The sequence below is a fragment of the Papilio xuthus genome, unplaced genomic scaffold, assembly GCF_000836235.2.
Source record: "Papilio xuthus unplaced genomic scaffold, Pxut_1.1 DF827542.1, whole genome shotgun sequence".
Classification (NCBI taxonomy): Eukaryota; Metazoa; Arthropoda; class Insecta; order Lepidoptera; family Papilionidae; genus Papilio; species Papilio xuthus.
The window spans coordinates 2,964,097-2,985,634 of NW_013531107.1; the positions used below are offsets into that span (position 1 = coordinate 2,964,097).

The 21,538-nt window shown below is 34.2% G+C and overlaps 1 protein-coding gene across 5 annotated transcripts; it reads right to left on the reverse strand.

The window, feature by feature from the left end:
* Nucleotides 1-2,827: 2,827 nt before the first annotated feature.
* Nucleotides 2,828-20,935, reverse strand: LOC106119104 (ATP-binding cassette sub-family A member 2). 5 transcript variants are annotated; one of them, XM_013313975.1, is made up of 32 exons: nt 20,792-20,935; nt 16,414-16,662; nt 15,531-15,844; nt 15,119-15,292; nt 14,617-14,864; nt 14,406-14,516; nt 14,181-14,325; nt 13,932-14,105; nt 13,464-13,679; nt 13,301-13,312; nt 13,100-13,176; nt 12,591-12,720; nt 11,920-12,149; nt 11,427-11,592; nt 11,052-11,285; nt 10,803-10,944; nt 10,578-10,696; nt 10,082-10,301; nt 9,647-9,812; nt 7,839-8,054; nt 7,273-7,377; nt 6,924-7,095; nt 6,621-6,746; nt 6,417-6,540; nt 6,198-6,328; nt 5,926-6,050; nt 5,568-5,748; nt 5,130-5,291; nt 4,824-4,981; nt 4,247-4,535; nt 3,723-3,834; nt 2,828-3,634 (listed from the first exon to the last, which is right to left on the reverse strand). In XM_013313975.1, the coding sequence occupies exons 2-32, from the start codon at nt 16,647-16,649 to the stop codon at nt 3,439-3,441; spliced, it is 5,211 nt and encodes a 1,736-aa protein (XP_013169429.1). In that variant the 5' UTR covers nt 16,650-16,662; nt 20,792-20,935; the 3' UTR covers nt 2,828-3,438. The 5 variants fall into 5 exon arrangements, with proteins under 5 accessions (XP_013169429.1, XP_013169428.1, XP_013169430.1 ...); XM_013313974.1 differs by lacking the exon at nt 20,792-20,935 and adding an exon at nt 18,346-18,430; XM_013313976.1 differs by lacking the exon at nt 20,792-20,935 and adding an exon at nt 16,855-17,006.
* Nucleotides 20,936-21,538: the final 603 nt, after the last annotated feature.

Genomic DNA, 21,538 nt, shown 5'->3' on the forward strand with positions numbered 1-21,538 from the left:
AAACGACTTACTCAATGGACGTTCGGATACAGGCACGCGTCTCCGACATTTTGTTTAATCGAAAAAACTTGTCGCTTGTAACCTATTTGTCAAAATCGTCGCGAAAAAACGTTGTAAATTTGAAAAAGTCGGAGCAAATGTGTATAGTTGGAATGCAGTCACTACTGCCTTTACTGATCGAATAGACTCGCGTCGACGATTCAACATAGTGTCTACGGAGCGCGCGCAACGCGATACTCGCGACTGCAAGGATACTATTTTAGTATCGAAGATTTACGTTGCCTTTTGTATGAAGAGGCTAACTCAATTTTAGTACATGTCTAGAAATGATAGTTATACTTAAAGATTTTGTATTACAAGGTACTTATTTTAATTGCAAATTATATTATGGTGCTTTAAGATTGTGTGTAGTGTAAGTAGATTAATTGTTCGGATTTATACTAATGTAATAATAGCTTATTTAAATTCAAACTTTCGTGAGACATTATAATAAACTTATATAAAAACGGCTAAACACTGACGTACCGTGGCGGCACCGAATAGTTTCGAGCCCATCGGGGGCCCTTCATCAGGGTGGGTGGGACTGGTATTATTTCGCGGACGCGGCCCGTCGCTCATTGCGCGCCTGGGCTTTTAGGGCGGGGGCGGGGGGTGCGCCGGCGTCAGCGACGATGTTGATACCAAAGCGGAGGTGGTGTTGCTGTTCAAGTTTCTTGAACGTCCGCGAAATAATACCAGTTCCACTCGCTCTGATGAAGGATCGCCTATGGGCTAGAAACTAGTCGGTGACGCCACCGGACGAATATACGTGTGTGCTTAGCCGTTTTTGTATAAATAGCTTATTTACCCAAATATTTGCGTAAAACTTTCTTTAAGAAAAATTACGAATGCATCTGATTTTTTTTCGAATACATCATTGAATGTCCGGAGTTTTTTTCTGGCAGTATTCAAACAAAATCGTACTAAAGAAGTATTAGTTAAAAACATTTTTAGCGAACTTTATAGTTTTAAGTACTAATTGGCTTTCTCTTTGATTTGGACTTCTGTTGATACGATCCGGACCAAATCGATTTTTTTAACTATGTATTATAGCGCTGTGATACATATACTTATATCTGAAGTTAGACAAATTTATTTATTATTAATAAAATTTTACATTATTATTATTTATTATTCAAAAACTCAAGATAAATAAATGTGTGTTTTTGGCTTTATTATAAGTACAATTATGATTATAAAGTAAAAAAAAACATGAATATGGTAACCTGTTTTCTGTCCTAAAGAAATTTTATATTTATTAGGCAAAGAGATAAAGTTCCCGTTTATTTAACTCAATAGAGATAAGATAAAAAGCCATACAAATAGTATTTATTATGGTAATGGAAATTATAAGTGAAAAAAAATTATTGTGACATTTTTTCGTCATATCTACGATTGTTGCAGTTTATATCAGTATTATTAAAACTATTCAATAAATTGTATTTAATTTGTAAAAAAAAATTGTTGATAAAAAAATTGATAAGCAAAAAATAATATCTGAAAAGGGTTAAAAAATGTGGGAACTTTTTAAAAAGTAATTCACCAAAGTCTCATTTTAATTCTATTTTTGTCCAAAATATAAAAAAAATAAAAATATTGAATGTGTTAGATAATTTAGTGCTAATGAAACCATATTCATGCATAAAAATAAATGTTACTCATTAATTTAAAATAATAATGAATAATTCGAAGTATAATTTGTGGCGGCTGTAAATCAATATGATTGTGTAATTTTGTGATATGATTTGTGATGTGTTTGCAAGCAACAAGAATTTATTGCCTATATTTATTAATTTAAGGTAATTGTCACTATAATGAATGACGTTCCTAATTTTGCCAGTTTTTGTCACAATGTCGCCAGTTTTTAATAGAATTCATACTTAAAGTTAAAAAAAATATTTTTTAATCTTTCACCTGATCGCATAAGGTTCTGTTCAGAACGGGGTAAGACCAGAGCGGATATAATCACAAATAAAATTGACCCTTATGCAGTTGAAATAAGGTTTAATTTTACTTTGAATAAGCGTAAAAGAGACGTGTATAGTAAAATTAAAGCTTGTTACAATTGCGTAAAGTTCAATTTTATTTGCGATAAAAATTTGTTCTGCTCTTCGCCTTTCGGTCTGTGTGAATGGGTCCTTATTTAGATAAATTTTGATTATTTAATTTGATGATGGCTTTATATGTGATACCTTTATGCAGGACATACTTATTTTGCTTAACTATATTTAATAAGAAAAACCTTCGTATGTATGTATCGATGTAGGTTTACATGATTTATAATAAAACTAATGTACTTAACAAATATGTTTTATTTTTTACATTAACGCTTCGATAAAAATATTGTAGGTTTTCACGATATAACGGGTGACGTTTACCATCTTTGTAATAACATAATTTAGGCGGTAAAATACAAGGGCAAAGTACTATTAGTAAAATATGATAAATTTTATATCATATTTCAAGTATTATTTTATCAAATTTTTACTAACTTCACCTAAACTTTCATAAAAATTTACAGCTAATTTTAAAACCAAAATGTGAGTATGAATACTCAATTAAAAAAAAATGCACAATATAATACGCTTCATTTTGCCTAATTTGCAATCAGATGATGATGTAATACGCAAAAAGTGGAACTTGATAACTATGGCGTTATAAAATTACATATATTTACAGTACAAAACATTTAACCTATTTACAATTGACCAGTATGTTCCTATATCTTTGTATAAAAACAAAATTAGAATTTAAAATCGTTTAGATGTTAAAATTCATTCTACGATAAAGAAGGCAATTTTAGAGAGCAAAATTGTCCTAAATAAATAAATGTAAACACTTTTTCTAACGTTGACTTCATTTAATTACTTCTATAAAACATTAGTTACAAAAAATAGAGTTTGCCTTAATAAAATAATAAAAAACAAGAGCACTTACAACTAAACGACTGATATACATATATATCTCATACAGAATCCGATTGTATTATCAAAATTTGGTCTATATCACTTTTACAGCCGCGCAAAAATAACACAATTGTGCGCACATATCAATAGGTATCCAAAAAACAAGAGTTAATATGTAATAAACACTTTTGTCAAAAATTTTGACGCATGTAAGGAGAAAACTGGAACGGAGGTAAACATATAAGAAACGTTGGTTCATATATCCGTAGTTTCCTTTACTACTAGAAAAACATAATTATCCCTCCCGCATAATCTCCTTAAACAAACTAAGATAACAGTAGTTTCCGTACGTCTGCTTCGACTCCAAACTCAAAGTAATAAAACTATAACGAACATACGGCACAAAACAGAGAGCAGACCGTAAATTATATTAACGACCAATCATGAGATTAGTGAGTTGACTACCTCAATAGCTTTTTCACAACACCGCGCCCTACAAGGAACTTTGCTGGATACCTTCCCTTTGGTATTTAGTGAACTGCAGGAATATCTGCTCTAGTGTGGTCTGCGATATGCTGTAGTCTTCCACTTCCAGCTCTCGCTTGGCTCGCTCGATGACGCCGAACATTCTAGACCACGCCATACTTCTATCCGGTAAGTAGTATGTCAATAGACCTTGATACTCTTCCCTGGGAATAAAAAAAGATATGATGATACAGACAGACAAAAAAGTTATGCCTAATGACAAAAATGTTTTTTTTTTAATGGACAACTTACATGAGTTTTGGATCGGTGAAATTACAATTGATGAAATTCTTCACAGACACAACTGTGTTCTCATTTGGTGTTCCATCTTCATCCATTTTCATTTTTATTGTCAGAGTGAAACCTGGAAATAAACATTTTATAGAACACTTTGTAAATAAATCGCAGCTAATTTGTACAATTTTTTGATAAAGGCAGATAATAAAATTTATTATTCTGAAAAAAGATTTTGCAATTAAAAAATTCTTTGACACATTACCTACTTTTAAAGCAGACCAAGGCTGCACACTTAAGATTCTTTCTTAGTTAATCTAGGTAAATACATGGCCCTGCATGCCGCAATAGATAACGTTTGATACTATGTCGTAGTTTTTCTATTAATTTTTAAATACTTTCAGAAAACATATTAAAATGTGTATCTCATAAGAACCATACTTATTCCGGATCCTATTATATTATAATACAACATGGAATTGTCTTTATTTCGAAAAGACCGGTCATATGTTAGATAAAATTAAATAAGCTATTAATAATACCTTCAGAGAACTTATTCTTGAGATGTTGAGGCGTGCCCAGGCACTTGAAGCGTCCGTTGACCATGATAGTGAGCCTGGAGCAGAGCGCCTCGCACTCCTCCATGCTGTGGGAGGTGAGCAACACGCCGCGGCCCGCTCGCCGCGCCGCCTGCACCGCGCGCCACACCTGCCGCTTGGCCGCCGGGTCCACGCCGCTCGTCGGCTCGTCCACGAACACCAGCCGCGTGCGTCCCAGCAGCGCCACCGCCGTGCTCAGCTTGCGCTTGTTGCCGCCCGAGTACTGCTCCACCTACAGCGACAATCATATTTCCGGTGACTAAGATATGAAATGAGCGGCGTATAATTCAACCTTTTTGGTTCCGCCCGCTTCGCAAACAAGGGGATGTTTGTGGTAGAATTACATCTCACAGCGAATCAGTTACTTAAGTGTTTCATATAAGACTTGCAAAATATTAATTAAGAAAGTAATAAATAAACACTTTCTAACATTCGGTGTTTTATATTATAAAATAAAACAGTTTTCTTATCTGAGTCTTTGTTTCAATCCGAACGTGTAATATTAAATTATACAAGTTACCCTTTTATCTAAATGTTTTGTAAAGCCGAGCGACGCCGCAAGCAACTCGGCTCGTACGTCAGAGTTCTTGTAAGGAAGACCGCGGAACAGAGAGAAGAGCAACAATGTTTCTCGACCTGTCAGCTCTCCAAACACAGCGTCAAACTGAGGACAGTATCCTGCGAATAATTTCAAAGATAATTAGACCTTCGAACTACAACAAACAATTTTCAACCACATAATATCGACCATCCATACAAATTTTAAGTGCCACTTTCGCAAACTGTTAATCTGCACCGTGAATCGTATTATAGTTGAAGCTCTTACCAATATTCTCGTAGACTTTGGTGATGTCTTTCTTAACCGAATAACCACTGACGTACGCTTCGCCGCTGGAGATAGTCTCATCGCCCATCAACATCTTGAACGTACTGGTTTTGCCAGCACCGTTTACACCAAGCAGACCGAAACATTCACCATCGCTTACACCTAAAGAAAAATGACGTAATATATATTTAAAGATTTTGTTACTTGAATAATAATTAAAAATCATTTAAACATGGCTTTACTCATGCATTCATATATGCAGATTAAATATATTTAAATAGATTTTACAAAATTACTTTATACAAAATGATTAATTAATGAATAATGAGAAAGTTAAGTTCATGACACAATTTATTAGAATGAATGAACTACATCGTATGACCAAATTCATCGTTCATTCATTCAAATAAGTACGTGATTATAATTACGTATGCTTACTGAAGGACACTTGATCAACAGCCAGATGCTTCCCGTAGTATTTAGAGAGGTTCCTCGCTACAAGTCCGTGCTGGGCGAGCGAGGAGCCGCCGATGCGTTGCACATGACGACCCTCATCCGCCACGTCTTCGTCCAAATCACCCTCGGCCACAGCAGGCGGTGCTTTCTCACGAGTAAATATCTACACAATAAAGAATTGACTGTCACACTCACAGTGGCTGTATCACTAAGAGACACCATAGGGTCGAACAGTTTGCCGTCGTGAAGAATTAAATCCATAAACAGAAAAATACAAAAGTTATAAAGAAATTTAGGTACTTACTACATTTTAGTGTGTAATTCAGTGAATATGGTTTACCTTTTGAATCAATTTGTATTCGATCATCATCAGCAGAAGCCAAAAGACAATACCCGAGATTATCATGAACACGAGATATCGGAGAATACCCGGCTCCTCCCAATCAAAGTACGGGTTTTCACGGACTGCAAAAAAATTGATTACACAATTAACAAGTTTGGTGCAAATTAACTTTGGTAATTGAAAATCATAGTGGATTTACGTGTAAAATTCCGTTTTAAATTAAGTCTTATTTTATGAGTACTCAATATTTTCAAGACAATGTGACTCACCGCAGCATGATTCTGAGAAAGATTCGCAAAGAATCTCCATCGTGCATTCTCTCATATTCGGCAACACAGCGGCCAAATAGTCGCAGCTCTGCATACAAGTATACTCCGTCAAACCAATTTGATTCAAACTCCTAAAATCGTAAAGTTATTTAAGTCCTAGTTATATTATTAATGCAAAGTAATATGAATTTGTGATATTGATCAGAAGTCATGAATTACCTGACAGACGTGACAAGGCTGTACAGGGGGAAAAATTGTAGAACTTTATCCATAACATCGGCCACTTCCTTCGTGTCTAACTGTGGTGAAGCCAAAGCTTGAACAATCTGAGATCCCATCATTCCTAGAAAATTATTAACATTATACCAAACAAAAATTAATTAAGACATATGTTCGTTTTGTTTAATTTTGTGCAAAACTTACCAAACAATACATTAATAAAGAACATAATCACGAAACCCAGAGCCGGTCCAGAAAACACGTGGGAAAGGAGATAGTGCATCGGCAACATGGCCGCCCCGTAGATCATCAAGCAGAAGTACAAACGTCCTACGCAAAAACAATCATTTTGTAATACAGCAGTTTCATTTTAAACAAAGTTATCATAAGTAAAAAAATTAAATAAAGGTGGAACATTGTATTATTATACAAACGACATGTACAAAAGACCTAACTTAACATTTTTTGTCGCAGTCACATTTTTTTTAAAACAAAGTGGTTAAGTACCTAATTCCGTAGTAGTTGATAGCCCAATGACATCGAAGGCGGCGCAGGAAATTATAATGGTGACGGCTATTAGCAGATACCAAAACCAATCGAAAACCGCGGCGGCGCCCCACAGCACGACGGGTTGAACACCGGCCGCCTTTTGCAGTAACTTGGCACGTGACACACGCTCCTGTAAGTACATTTATTTTAAAACACGGAAGTATGCATACATAATAATAAACAAGGAATCAAACCTGTAATTTACAAGAGTACGCGGAAACTTTGCAAATCTCGAATGCGATTTGAATTTCTCCAATGATACATTTATAAAGAATATCGTAACTGTTGTATGAAATAATAAAATTACCTTAACGTAGAACATAACAAAGGCAGCGCTTATTATGCCCAAACTATTTCCAACACTGCTAGCGATTTGCATAGATAACAAAGTGATCATTAGTTGTAAGTTTCCCTGAAAATACGAGAAACTATTATTAATTACATCATATTACTTGAACCTCAACCTCAACTAATTTGAAACACGAAACCGAACAAAGCCGCACCAGACCTTTAACTTCGCCGAGTGTTTCTGCTACAGCAAGCGACAATACAATTTTATTCAATTCGTTATTGTACATTGTAGCCTTATTTCAGTCTATATATAACAACTTGTCAAAAATCTCATCTTACTAATATTTTAAATGCGAATGTTTAGATAGATGGATAAATGGATGTTTGTTTGAAGGTATCTCCAGAACGGCTGGACAATTTGTCATACATATAGAGCATAGTCTAGAAGAACACATAGGCTACAAATATAATTTTTTAATTCCGCGCGGACATTGTCGCGGGCGACAGCTAGTCTCAATAACAGGCGAATAATCGGCTTTTTATCTATGCGAAATTATCATGGATGTGATTTAACTTCAATACCTGATCTCTGTATACAGCTCTGAGGGGATGATTAAATACGTTGATATTAGCTGTGGTATTCCACGCCTTGAGTATAGCAGAGTGCATTGTGGCGAGCGATGTGGCCACATCGTGGTAGCCGAAATTACTGAACCAGGCTGTCGCTGAATCGTCGGTAAACGACGCACCGATTAGCATACGATTGCGGATATAACCACGCGTTATTGAATTCTCCATCTGTAACAAAAATAGATTAATTTTGATTCCAATTTGTCTTTATTCTTTGGCTCTCGTGGAATTCTGAATTGTTGAAACACCAAAAATTAAGGTTTGAAATAAGCCACAATTGGGGTTATTGGAATTGTAATAAAAATGTGCTGATATATGACAGTTGAAGTATTATGGGAACATTGTCTGGCATCGATTTTGTTTGCAGTTTCAAAACAGGGTAATTGGCTGATAAGTGGTAAGTCTTTGACTTGCATTCGATTGCAAATATTCCCTTCTAGTTGCGCAATAACCAATGGTTAAATGTACTAGCGTCGACTTTAAAGTGGTTATTTTAATTATATTTAAAAGATAATCGATTTATTATTATCTGAAAATATAAACATCATCCGGTTTTGATATATATTAATTGATTGGATTTATTATCGTTATTTACGAATAAAATACGGTCAAAATGTTACCATTTTATTATAGTAAAAGGTGACAAACGAACGAGCGCCCACCTGAAATCGCTGAAATAGCGAAGTGACCGTTGCCCATAGACATACGCAATTGCATATGCGTTGCTTAAATCGACGGAGGAGAGGATGCACAGAAATAAAATATTTTCCCTTTCCATGCATCCTCTCATCCGGAAGGTCCACTTCCACTCCCCATCTTTTCCTTATAAGAAAAGGGTGGGAAGGGAAAGAGGCCTAAATTAGGCCTCCGGGACGCACACTCATCAGACGAAACGCGGAATTGCTTCCACTTCACGCCTGTCTTCTGTATGGTCGTGGTATTTTACCGGGCTGGCCGGGCCAATTCGTGCGAAGATGTTAAAGCGGGCTCTACCACTGTTAGAGGCCCTTTTACTAATATTTTAGACATTAATTAGAAATGATTCACTATTTACCTTTATTTATGTTTAAATTTTTATAAAATTCTTATCATTTTTATCTTACTTCTTACTAATATTATAAATGTGAATGTTTAGATGGATGTTTGCTTGGAGGTATCTCCTGGAGGGCACAACAGATTTTAATTAAATTTGGCAGAGATGTAGAACATAGTCTAGAAGAACAAATAGGCTAATTATTAAGTTTTTTTTTAATTCCACGCGAACGGCATCGCGGGGTACAGCTAGTATCAAAATAAAACTGGGTGATATAGATTACAGACAGACAGATAATGAAGATTATTGTTGACGTAGTTAAGTAAATTTAAATCTCACATTTAATCTTCAATGTACTGGGAAATTGATAAAAAAAGATAATCATTTGATTTGTTTTATAATATTTGTTTTGATGATTAAATTTGCTTTATTACGACAACTTCAGTACATTAATATACAATGCTGAAAATATACTAATACATTTCTGTTTTAGTGCTAAAGTAGCGCTAACCTAAGCCTCATTTTACATGTCTACTCTCTACCATCAACACATCTGTGCTACATTCTTATATAGCACTGTAGTCTGAAAGAATTAACTCTTATTTACAACTACCCCATGTATGTCAACAAAAGACAGTGTTTAACATTACTTAAATTGCTTGCTCGCTTCCCTTGTTGCTATGAAAATATTATTAGAAGATGTGGAAAAAAAACTGTATCAACTAACTTGTTCCATATAGTAATCGTCGATTGTTTGGTCGTCGAGTACTGTGAGTGCCATCGTGTCTGACTCACTAGTCCCGAAGAACAACTCGTATCCCAACTTCATCAGTCCACCCATTGTCGTTTCTGATGTTAGGTTGTAACTTAACAACGTCTCCGTCGGTAAATATCTGTATCAAGAAAATGATTTTAAAAAAACCGTTATACCGACAAAAAACGTATCTACCCACAATCAAATTACCAGCAGTTGTCCCTTGCAAAAACTTAAAGGTCAAGACAGTAGACTGTTGTCACACTGTTGTCACTGTTATGTGAATATCTATATATTATATATAGTAGAACCCTCGTTGTTAAGGGTGGACTTCAATCAGTTAAGATTTAGCATAGCAAAGGGACTGTTTCAGTAACTATAGAGTATGGCAGTTAGGTACACATTTACCCTTCAGCAAGAGTGAGTGCTCGGGACTGTATAGCTGGTACAGTAGAGACGATGTACTGCAGCACGCCGAGGGTCGCGTTGATCATGACGAGCGGGACCAGCACTTGCAGGACGAGCACGCCCCACGACCTGCTCCACACCCACCACAACTTCTGCCACACTCCCACGACGTGCAGCCACATAAGACGGTGGCCACTCAAGTTCTCTTCTTGTTTATCCACTGTAAGTGAAGATTAAGTAATTATTTTTATGAATCCAACCAAATAGCTAGAATCTTTTACCGTAAAAAAGTACCCTGGATGGGTATAAAACTAGTCGTTGTCGATTCTAAACTAATAAGTAAGTGTACCCGTTTTTAAATAGTTTACTTTTCTTTTTTATAATGAGGGCATGACTTATATTAGGACGCTATAGATTAGGTTCTAGGCCGGTACGATTAAATTGCTATTTCCATTCAATTTTAACCTTCTCGGAAATTAAATAGAATTATACTCACGTTGATCAGTCGAAGCCGTTCCCCACTCGTACCTCAGAATGTCTTCAATACCACTGGTCGATGTACATACGGTCGCAGTGTCGTCCACGTCTGATTGAAGCTCTACATCAGAACCCACCCTAAAATATATTTTATTTTTAAATACAGACTTAAAAACATATTTTGTATCGGTGTTATGGCTGTGTAAACACGGCAAGGAAAGTAAATAAAAATATGAAAACCTACGACATGAAGACATCTTCCAATGTGGTCGCAACCAATCCGTAATTCTTGAAATGTATATTCTCAGCGTTTCTCTCAAGGTCGTTTAACATATCCTCGAATAAATACGAGTAATTATTCGTTAAAGCATATGTTACTTCCGTACCTGTAAACAGAAAAAACTTTATAATTGTATTTTAAAAACCTTCGTACCTAGAAGTGGTCAAATATGTCAACGTGGATTCAATTAGAAATACATAAACGGCTCCTTACCACGGTCTTCTTTTATTAATGTATTCGGTATATATTTATTGATGATATCCGTGCACATTTCTGGTGAAAAATCTTCTTTTTTGACGACGACCAGTGTGTATCCGACGCCGTAGTGTTGCTTGAGGAAGTACGGTGAGCCGACGCACTGCAGCCGGCCACTAGACATGATCGCCACACGGTCACCTAAGATGTCTGCCTCGTCCATGAAATGCGTCGTCAGGATCATGGTACGACCTAGTAACAGAAATTGGTATTCATTCATAAAAGTTTCATTAACCTCCATACTATAACTATTCTGTTTAATACGCTTATTTTGATGATCCTGCAAACTGGTAAAGCAAAGATTATATCCTAGCATAAGACTTATTAAAATACCTTTCTTCATTTTCTGTAACAAATCCCAGAGCGCTCTACGCGAAGCAGGGTCCATGCCGGATGTGGGCTCGTCGAGCAACACCACGCTGGCACCGCCGCTGAGTGCGATGCCCACACAAAGCCGTCGCTTCTGACCGCCTGACAACCCGCCCGCTAGGTAGTCGCGCTATGAAACAATTGCATGTTATAATATTTAAAAAATTCTCATCGTCTCGTCACCTCTCCGTCTAAAGAAGAGAAAATAAAACTTATATAAATCGCGTTATTTAACAAACTTATGTGGGCTCGTTACGTAGGTTCATTAGAAGCGCCAGAATTTGTATGTGATGATTGGATATCTTAGTGCGTACCATTTAACAAGAGTTTCCAATCAACAGTTGGAAAGATTTATTATTTTTAAAGACTTCAGTCACCATCTTATCGATAAACTCAAATAATATGTTAACTAGTGATCAACGTGGAAGCGAATTTATTTATAATAAAATCAAATTACTTTGTCTTGCATTTCCAAATTGCTTATAAGCATATCCACTTCATCGTGGACCTGTTGCCCCGTGTATCCTTTGAGTCGGGCGTAGAATTGTAGATGTTCTTTGACAGTAAGCTCGTTGAACAGTACATTATGTTGTGGGCACAGGCCGAGGTTAGCGCGGGCTTCATTCAAGTGCTGTCGTACGTCGTAACCCGCCACCCATACTGTACCGCGGGTCACCTCTACGTTACCTACAAAATATATTATAGATTAAGTAATTTAAAGCAGATGGAATCAGTTTAGGAAGGTGAGATGAATAGACTACCGTGTCCTTTACTACTTAAAAAAAAATACTTTTTGCTTTTATGTTTTCATTTAATCATGAAAAATTGAAAATTAAAAGTTGAAATTCGGGTTAATTTTGCACCAAATCTAGGTATTGAACTATCGCATTTCCTCTTCACGCGATAACATTTCAGAAAAAAACATAGTCTGATTAAAAATTAGGATGTGATAGAAACATTTAATATCGTTTATCTATGTAAAATATACTAGTTATTGATTTGTTTTATTTGTAGCGCCCGTATCGGTAAATTAATCATTCCTTATCATTTTCGACATATCGATACAGTTATTATAAATCATTGTCACCAGTCTATTTTTGTATGAACAACTATTATTATTGTACTTACCAGTAATCATAGAAATTGTAGTGGATTTCCCCGCACCATTATGCCCTAATAATACTGTAATCTGGTCTTGGTATAAGTTTAAATTTAAATTATTTACTGCTACGTTGTTGCCGTAGACTTTCGTTAAATTCTGAAAATGTAAATGAAAGTTGGAAGTCGATAGACACATTGATAATTATCATAAATTATTTACGTAAGATTTTATCTAATAAAGATCTTAAGTGCTATAAGAATCTAAATATTTAATTGTTTTTCAATTTAGGTTTGTAAATTTTATAGAACCAATATTGCATAATCTAATTGCAGATTAATATTACTACTATTAAAAATGCGAATGTTTATTATTAGGTGTCTCCAGAACAGCTGCATGGATTCTGTTGTCATTTGGCATAGATGTAGAACATAGTCTAGTACATACTGGCTACTGTTTAATTTAATACTGTATGGACAGTGTCGATAGCTTGTTAAATAACAGTTATTATAAGTGAAGAGGTTAATTTATCACTCACAGTAATTTTTACTCCGATTTCGTGACCAAGAGGATCTTTCTCTTTTATTATATTACTATCCTCGTCGATATGATCATCTGAAATTAAAGCAAAATTCTCAATGTTTAATTTTGAATTAATGCCATTAACGCCTTTATTTACATTAAGCATTTGTTAGTATTTGCTGAGATATTAGTTTTATTAAAAAATATATTAACATACCAAAGAACAACTCTGGAAAAAAAATTATTCATCATTATTTTATTTAATTTACATGTTGCATGAAAAAACACATTTATGACTCCATGCTATTTTTTTATATTTTACTCTCATGTTTAAAAGCTGGCAACAATTTTTTTTTATTAAAATGGCAACACTTAAGTACCTGGTACATGCTTTTTCTGGGGGCACCAAAATTCTCGCATGAAGGGAAAGTACCACGGCTGCGCAACGCCGTACGGTCCGGGTAGCACCTTCTCAAGGTACAAAGCAATTAGCATGTAGAGCAAACAGTCGACAAGTAACATGATGACGACGTGCCCAAACACGAAGCGCGAAGAGTCCACCGCGTTGGATGCCATGAATTGACCCCATTGGATGCCTAAAGAAGACATTTTTTAATCTCTTATATGCAACGGGTACTTATATCACTATAATATTCAAGGAAGCCCCAATAATTCTAATCTTTGCAATATTGTCTCCACGTTGCAGGTCCGTACTACTTTTAACATCAAATGAGCAGTTTGTATATCTTATACAATTATACCCTTTGACTTACACAGAATTAAAATCTAGAATATAAGCAATTTAGACTAATTTATATTGAATGATATCGATAAAAACGTAAACTCACCGCCGGTACTTTCTTTTGCCAACATTAATTGAAAGCCATAAGACATAGCTGTATTAATACTGAAGCAGGTCAACACTTGTACTGCGGTGGACACTTCAAAATCTAGACTTAAGAGTACAGCAGGAACATAACTCAAGAACCAAACAACACCAGCGAAAAGAGCCGCTGAACTTCCTACAATAATTAAGGTATTTACGTGTTAAAAAATGAAAGTATAGAATATTAATATATTTTAATAATAATACATACCTCTAGAAAACATGCCACTGATCATAAAGCAGAAAAATATCATGCAACTTAAATATAAAGTGATAAAGAAAAATAAAACCGTCCATGGCGTATGTGTGAACACGGCGTAATCATTGAAACCTTGTTCATTTGTAAACCAATTCACCTGAAAATAAATTTATTTTATAATAATGCAAATAACATTTAAATCGTATACCAATAACAAAAGAAAATCGAATAGCTGACCTTTAAAAGCACGACTATGAGTATCGTTGAAAACAACAAATAGAGAAATTGTTTACAAAACCACGCCGTCCAATGTAACCAAGTTGGTAAACCCATTATTTTCATCGATTCCTAAAACATACTACAACATTTCAATATGAAGAATTACTCCTTTCATCCAAATTAAACACTTTAATAGCTGTGTGTACCATAATGATGAATTAATACTAACTTTTAGTTGTAGTTCTTTTTCCACGGTAACCGCTCTGACAATGTTAACAGCCGTGTAACTGAAGCTTAGTATAACAAACATAGGAAACAAAAGCTGCAAAGCTTCTATAACAAGGTCCTCAACATAAGGCGGGTGTGGATATCTTTGCAAGTTAACTGTGAACCGACGCAGATTGTTGCCGGTCATTCTCGATATTAATTCCATTGATACAGCGTGTTGCAGTGCTATGAATATTTCATTAACGTATCCTAAAGAAAAAAAAATCGTTACTGACTCAATTCGCGCACTCGAATTAATGGCTGTTAGTTTCAGAGAATCAAAATCTTAGTATCTAAACTCGAGATAGAGTAGACGAATGATGACTGCTAACCCTCAATTTTAGCTAAAAATCTATCTAAATCTAGCGTCGCGTTTGCCGTTATACGTCACATTATCTTTAACAGAAAAGATAAGATATTTTGCATATGTAATTCAGCAGTGAAAATTCAAGTCATTAACTTACCGGGATCATTGCCTCCTTCCCATGAATAAGGAAATCTTGGTCCGGGTAATTCGAAAACCGGGAAAATGGCATCTGTCCGCCATGTGCGACCTCCTTGTAGGTAGAATGAATTCAGTCGCGGCCTTTCGGGAAATCGTAACGCGTACGATATATTTATCGGCAATTCAGTTGCGTCTAAAATTTAAAATTATTTATTTTGAACTACTTGTATTATTTGCATTCGTTGAAAGTGAGTGAAAATTTAAATTTTTAATTGAGAATATGTAATTAACATTCATGATAACTAAGTACCTTTAGCCTAAATACGCTCTAGAATACGTATCGTATTAAATTTTAAAATTAAAAGAACATTTAAAATAATTACACTGTAGTTAAAACAATAAAAAATAATGTTAACAAAAAATTAACAAACCTTTTAGATTGTCATCAAATTCAATAGCGGCTAAAACTTTTTGAGTTTCTTCTTCTTGTCCGTAAATACCTTCTAATTCTGTGCTACTATTGTAAGCTTTAACTTTGACAAAGATCTTTAGAAATTCAAAAATAATTGTCCTGTTTAAATTTCTCGGTCGTAGCTCCACGTCAGCCAGGTCCGGAAATATGGTCGGCAATAAATCTCTTATATTCAATATTAACAAATTGACAACAGCGCTCCTTACAACATCATCTAACATCGGGTTCTCAGGAGAATATGCGAATGATAATTGGGTAATGTTCATACCGATCCTAAAACAAAAATATAATATGAACACTTTAACACAAATGTAAGTCTAACAAAAAGTGTCAGGGATACTAATTTTTATTAATCTACCTTCATAATAAGTATCAGTCTTTTTTTACTTCACTTATTCATTTATTAAACTTATTTTTAATATATTACATTTCATATGAAAAATTAAAAATTATACAAAATATATTATATTAAAAATAGAGCACCACCAACAAAACAACCAGTGGTCAGGGCTGCAGAGACAGGAACCTTCTCACGATGCGTGCGGTTTCTAGGATAACAGCCTTTTGTATCGGACCCTTAATCCAACTGTTTAGCGAGAGCTTCTTGAGATGTTGGTCGAAACTCTTAGTCTTTATTATTATTATAGTTTTTTCCAAGTTTCATACTTTAATACTGATAAAAGTTTGATGAAAGCAAACAATAATCTTTATGCAATTTCTAAATTACGTGAAAATAACACGATTGAAAATGTAGTGGATACTTATATAAATTATTTAGAAGACAAGAACCAGACATGGAGAGAACAGAAAAGGTATAAGATTAAAATGTAAATAACACTTACAACACCGGTAAAGAATAGTTGAGGGTATGTGCTCTAATCGGCGGATATATCTTGGTGTCTTGTACCACTGGTTCTATCTGTTGTCGTAATATTAGCACTAGCGCCATGGTGGCGACTGGCAGAACTAACTCTATGAGGGTTTGTTTCTTGTGTCGCCATTGGTGCATGAAGTTCTTCCACATGAGCAGCCTGAACTTCGTCCAGGCGCTTGCCTGTGTCGCCAGACTTCCTCTCATTCTATCATATGGCCTGAAAGGAAAATCTTATAAATACGCAAGTTGGATGCATGGATGTATGTTTGTAAATATCTAAAGAACCGCTCTACGGATCTCACTGAAATTTGTCATAAATGGCTATTTTTTTAATTCCGAGCAGACGCACTCGCGGGCGACAGCTAATACACATAAAAACCTCATAAAATAATATAAGCATAAACTATACCACAGTTGTTTTCATATTTAATTATCGATGTAAATCGGAAATAAAAGCATCGCATTAGTATAAAATACGAAAATCGTGACTTCTCTATCATAGTGATTTACTACTGTGTAATATAATAAAAATTCTATATCGTATAAATATCACACTAATAATTTTAATTTATTTTTTGGATTTTTACTGTTTCTTGTACAAAAAGTCTGTCAATCTGTCAACATTTTTGTCAGCTGATTATAGGTAATAAATAATCTGTCGAAAATGGAGATGTGTTTAGGTAACTGAAACGGAAAACTTTTTAAAGAAATCCATCTTATAATACTAATATTATAAATACAAATGATTAGATGGATGTTTGTTAGAAGGGCTCAAATGTTTTTGATGAAATTCAGGACAGATGTATAAAGTAGTCTGTTAGAACACATAGGCTACTTACTGTGTTTTTTTTTAATTCCGCGCGAACAGAGCCGCGCACGACAGCTTTTAGAATAATTTTTATCGACTGGTTTCAGTAGTGATAAGTGTTAAAAAAGTCTAGTTGATTTTTTTTTGACCTTTGTACTCTTATTATTTTAAGTTTGATATTTGATAGAGCAAATGATTACAATGGGGCAAAGTTTGCGGATAATTTTATAAGTAGTAAGTGTAAGAACTAATGATAAGTAAATAGAGATATTGTATGAATCATAGTATTTCAAAGGAACTAATAAATTTAATCAATGAAAACACACATTATGAGTCATACAGACTGCATTTTTTTAATTTATTTTTAATACCAATAATATAATAAAATAAAAAATTCGGTGGAAAGAGATTTAACACGCTATCAAAATATTAAGAATATCAAAACTATTTAAAAAGAAAAATAACATTTCAAAATGTTACAAAAATAGAATTCTCATTACTATTATAAATGCGAATGTTTGTATGTATGGATGGATGTTTGTTAGAAAGTATCTACAGAAATGCTGCATGGATCTCGCTGAAATTGCAAAACATATAGAACATATTCTCTAAGAACACATAGAACAAGTTTTTTTTATTCCTCGCGGACTGAGTCGTGTGCGGCAACTACGTTTATTAAAAAATGAGAACATAAAACTACTTTTTGTAGACAACTCATCAAGAGCCATACAGAATATGAAAAAAAATATGATGTTTGTTGAACAAGACATACGTACAAGATAAGCAAAAATATTCGTATATTATATGTATGTTAAATATGTGCAATACATTCATAATAATCTAGGTGTCGCCCGCGACTCCGTTCGCGCGGTTCTAAAAAAAACTTTATTAGTAGCCTATATGTCCTTCCAAACTATGTTCTACATCTATGCTAAATCTCATCAAGATCCGTCGATCCATTCATCGATCTACACTTTCGTATTAACAATATTAGTAAGAAGTAATATGTATTGTTATTTACATAACCGACTTGTTTACGTCGAGAAGGTATATATGAAGATTTTATGTATTCTTTATGTTAGTATACAATACCTGTTGTAGTATCACAATCGCACAATAACACGAGCGCTACAGCGTATATTTACGGCAATAGATGTGCGTCAAACGTTACTGAATGTTCTTATCATTGTTGAGGTGTAGATACCTAATATCACAATTGTCGCAGTCAAATATAAAAACTATATCACGACAAGTCATTATTGAACACATAAAAACTATAAATCATATAAAATTCAAGCCACTAATATTACTAATATTATAAATGCGAATGTTTGGATGGATGTTTGTAAGAAGATATCTCCAGAACGGCTGAACGTATCTCGATGAAATTTGGCATAGATATAGAGCATAGTCTGGAAGAACACATAGGGTATTAAGTTATTTTTACTTCGGCGCAGACATAGTCGCGGTCGTCCACATGTTACGATATAAAGTTTTATTCCATTGATAACGATCGATGATTTCTACGCGTTAAACCTGTTAGATTTAAAAGGTTTTTCATGTTCTGTTTTGTAACATATTCTATTTATATGCACATAGATTTTTATAAAGAAACGTTGCTGCGGTTGTATGAAAGACATTGAATCAGTTTCCACTGCAAGAAAGATAAGTGGAATGAAAATGGTGAGGTCTTTGTGCAGATTAGGCAGTAACCTACTGTAAAAAAATTCTCGGAATATTAAATTTTCTTAATAACTAATATAAAAAAGGGTCTTGACAGATGGACGGACGGACAACAAAGTGATCCTATAAGGGTTCCGTTTTTTTCCTATGAGGTACGGAACCCTAAAAAGAAGGAAATAATTTATACGTCATTGTTTTAAAGTAGAGCAAATTTTCTAATCAGGTCTAAGTAGATGGCTATTACTTAAACTTTTACTAAAATCTCTTCTACCATTAATATATATATCGTCGCCTAACTGGAAACATAACGATACTGCAGCTACTGCGTGCAAAATTGGCAATTTGACTAAAAGGCTAAGTTTTCATATAACTATAACATTTTGTTATCGCATTAATGACCATTCCTTTTAGTATATTGATTTAGTGATAAGTGCCTAAATTATTTGAGTTACTCAGAAAGGACAGTACATTTTATTAATAAATGAAAATAAAGTTTGTAGTTTTTTTAGTTAAGGCAATATTCACGGAAAATATATAATATTTGAATTGGAGTCTCTGTGTCTGATTAAAAATCTTATATCTCCTAAACATATTTGCATGGAATTTTTAAAATGTGCTTGGAAATATAATGTAAAATGTATATATCTTCTAATAAATAGATTATAATATATATCGCGTATTATAAACAAATATTATATCTTATTGTTTTTAACAGTTTGTAACAGATGGCGTGAGAAATACAAGACAGATTTTTTTTGTAGAAAACGCAACAAATATTGAAAACATTGTGCCAAAGGTCAAATCTGAAAGAGTAATGCTTAATAAATTGTACCACAAATGAACATTGTGGTATAGGGCTATATTTACTCGCCTCTAATAAATTTTTCAAAATATTAAGTACTTGCAATTTATATCGTACCACTGTTTAAAGCCTAAATAAGGGATGAATGTTCGTATGTATTATAAAATAATTTTGTTTCGAAACTGCTTAAAAATTTGCAAAAATAATACAAAGAAAAATTACGACAGGTAATATCCTATGTCTTCCGATAATATTTTATCATCATAATTTGTTTACGTATTCGATTACATATCTTACTAATATTATAAATGCGAATAATATCTCTGGACGGACGGATGTTTTTTTCAAAATATTAGCAGATTTTCCTTAATTTACTTATATTTCTTGTATTTCATTCCAACTCAACTCTAGGCTTGTGCTAGGATATGGTTTATGACAATAGTCGGATAGCGGGATTCGAACCATCGACCACGTGATCGGAAATCCGTACCCTTAACCACCGGCTATTGGCCTTTCAATTGGCATTTGTTTGAAGGAATCTCCCAAACGGCTGCATGAATATAGACCATAGTCTAGAAAAACACTTAGGCTTATTATTGAGTATTTTTTTTAATTCCGCGCGGACGGTGTTGTGGTTGACAGCTATTGTCCAAAAAATTATGGCTCCATCACAAAACATGAATATTCCCAGACTGAAGCAGTCGATCCTATTATACTTAATCTTGATTTGGCATAAATACATCCGTTCTAATGAAACAAAATCTTAAATCGATCCCTTCCTACGTTACAAGAAGGAACAATGTTATTCTGCATAAACTACAAAAACTACTAAAAAGGATTTTATCGATCACTACAAAATTTATTTAATGCAATTAAATAAATGACAAAGGAATAATTATAATATTATATTATTACATTAATAATATATATATTTTTTAATTACTTTGTTACCTGGGTATTTAATTTTTACCGAGCGGGAAACGTAAACAGTTGGCTATTTATTTGTCAGCATTGTAATCAATGCTGGTATTGAATATAAAAAAAAATACTTACCAAACGTCCGCAGTACCCACTGGTAAAAGTAAATAAACTCTTGTTTTTTCTCAACACACTAATTTTACTTTAATTCACTAAACACATGAATTAAAAAAAATTAAAACACCACCTAACCGGCGCAAATGAAGGGCCGTATAGAAAAACATAAAATCAATTACCGATAAATTAAAACGACTACATTCAGGATATTGATTAACTATAATAAGATTAGATAAAGAATGTAAGGACGGATTCGCGTCGACGACAGTCTCACACGACTTCATGTTGTGTCTTACATCTTCAAGCTACGAGTAGCATTTACATAGAAACGTATCCGTATTATTATGTCATTGTTATCTGAGTTTACTATTGTTTCAGATTTTACACGTTTATCTATACGTATGATGCGCCCTTGATCTAAATTATCTTCCAACTGATATAAATTTCATCTGTTTTCGTTTGCAAAAGTATGCTGATTAAACTATCACCACTCAGTTTTTGTCTGTGTTCTGAAACTTAAATTATGCACTTAGGACCATGAAGAAAAACCATACCAAACATATTTTCAGCATTCTTTTCAGACGACGAAGAAAGCGTCTGTAAACATCTAGTTCTGGACTCTCCTTTTTTGGCTCTATGTATTTTGTTGCCTTTCCTCCGAACGTCGGCGCCACTGGCTATGCCGTACGTGACCATCGCTGCCTTGCCTTCATTTAACCTTTGCAAAGTGAACAAAAATAATAAGTCAAAAGGGATTACCAACAA

Bases quoted from the DNA above. Each gene is read 5' to 3' on its own strand.
- LOC106119104 (XM_013313975.1), bottom strand. From the start codon at position 16,649: ATGAGAGGAAGTCTGGCGACACAGGCAAGCGCCTGGACGAAGTTCAGG. The intron at 12,150-12,590 runs GTAAGTACAATA...TATATTTTGTAG, and splicing joins TACAATTTCTATGATTACTG to GTAACGTAGAGGTGACCCGC. The intron at 4,536-4,823 runs GTAACTTGTATA...TTGTCGCTGTAG, and splicing joins CAAAACATTTAGATAAAAGG to GTGGAGCAGTACTCGGGCGG.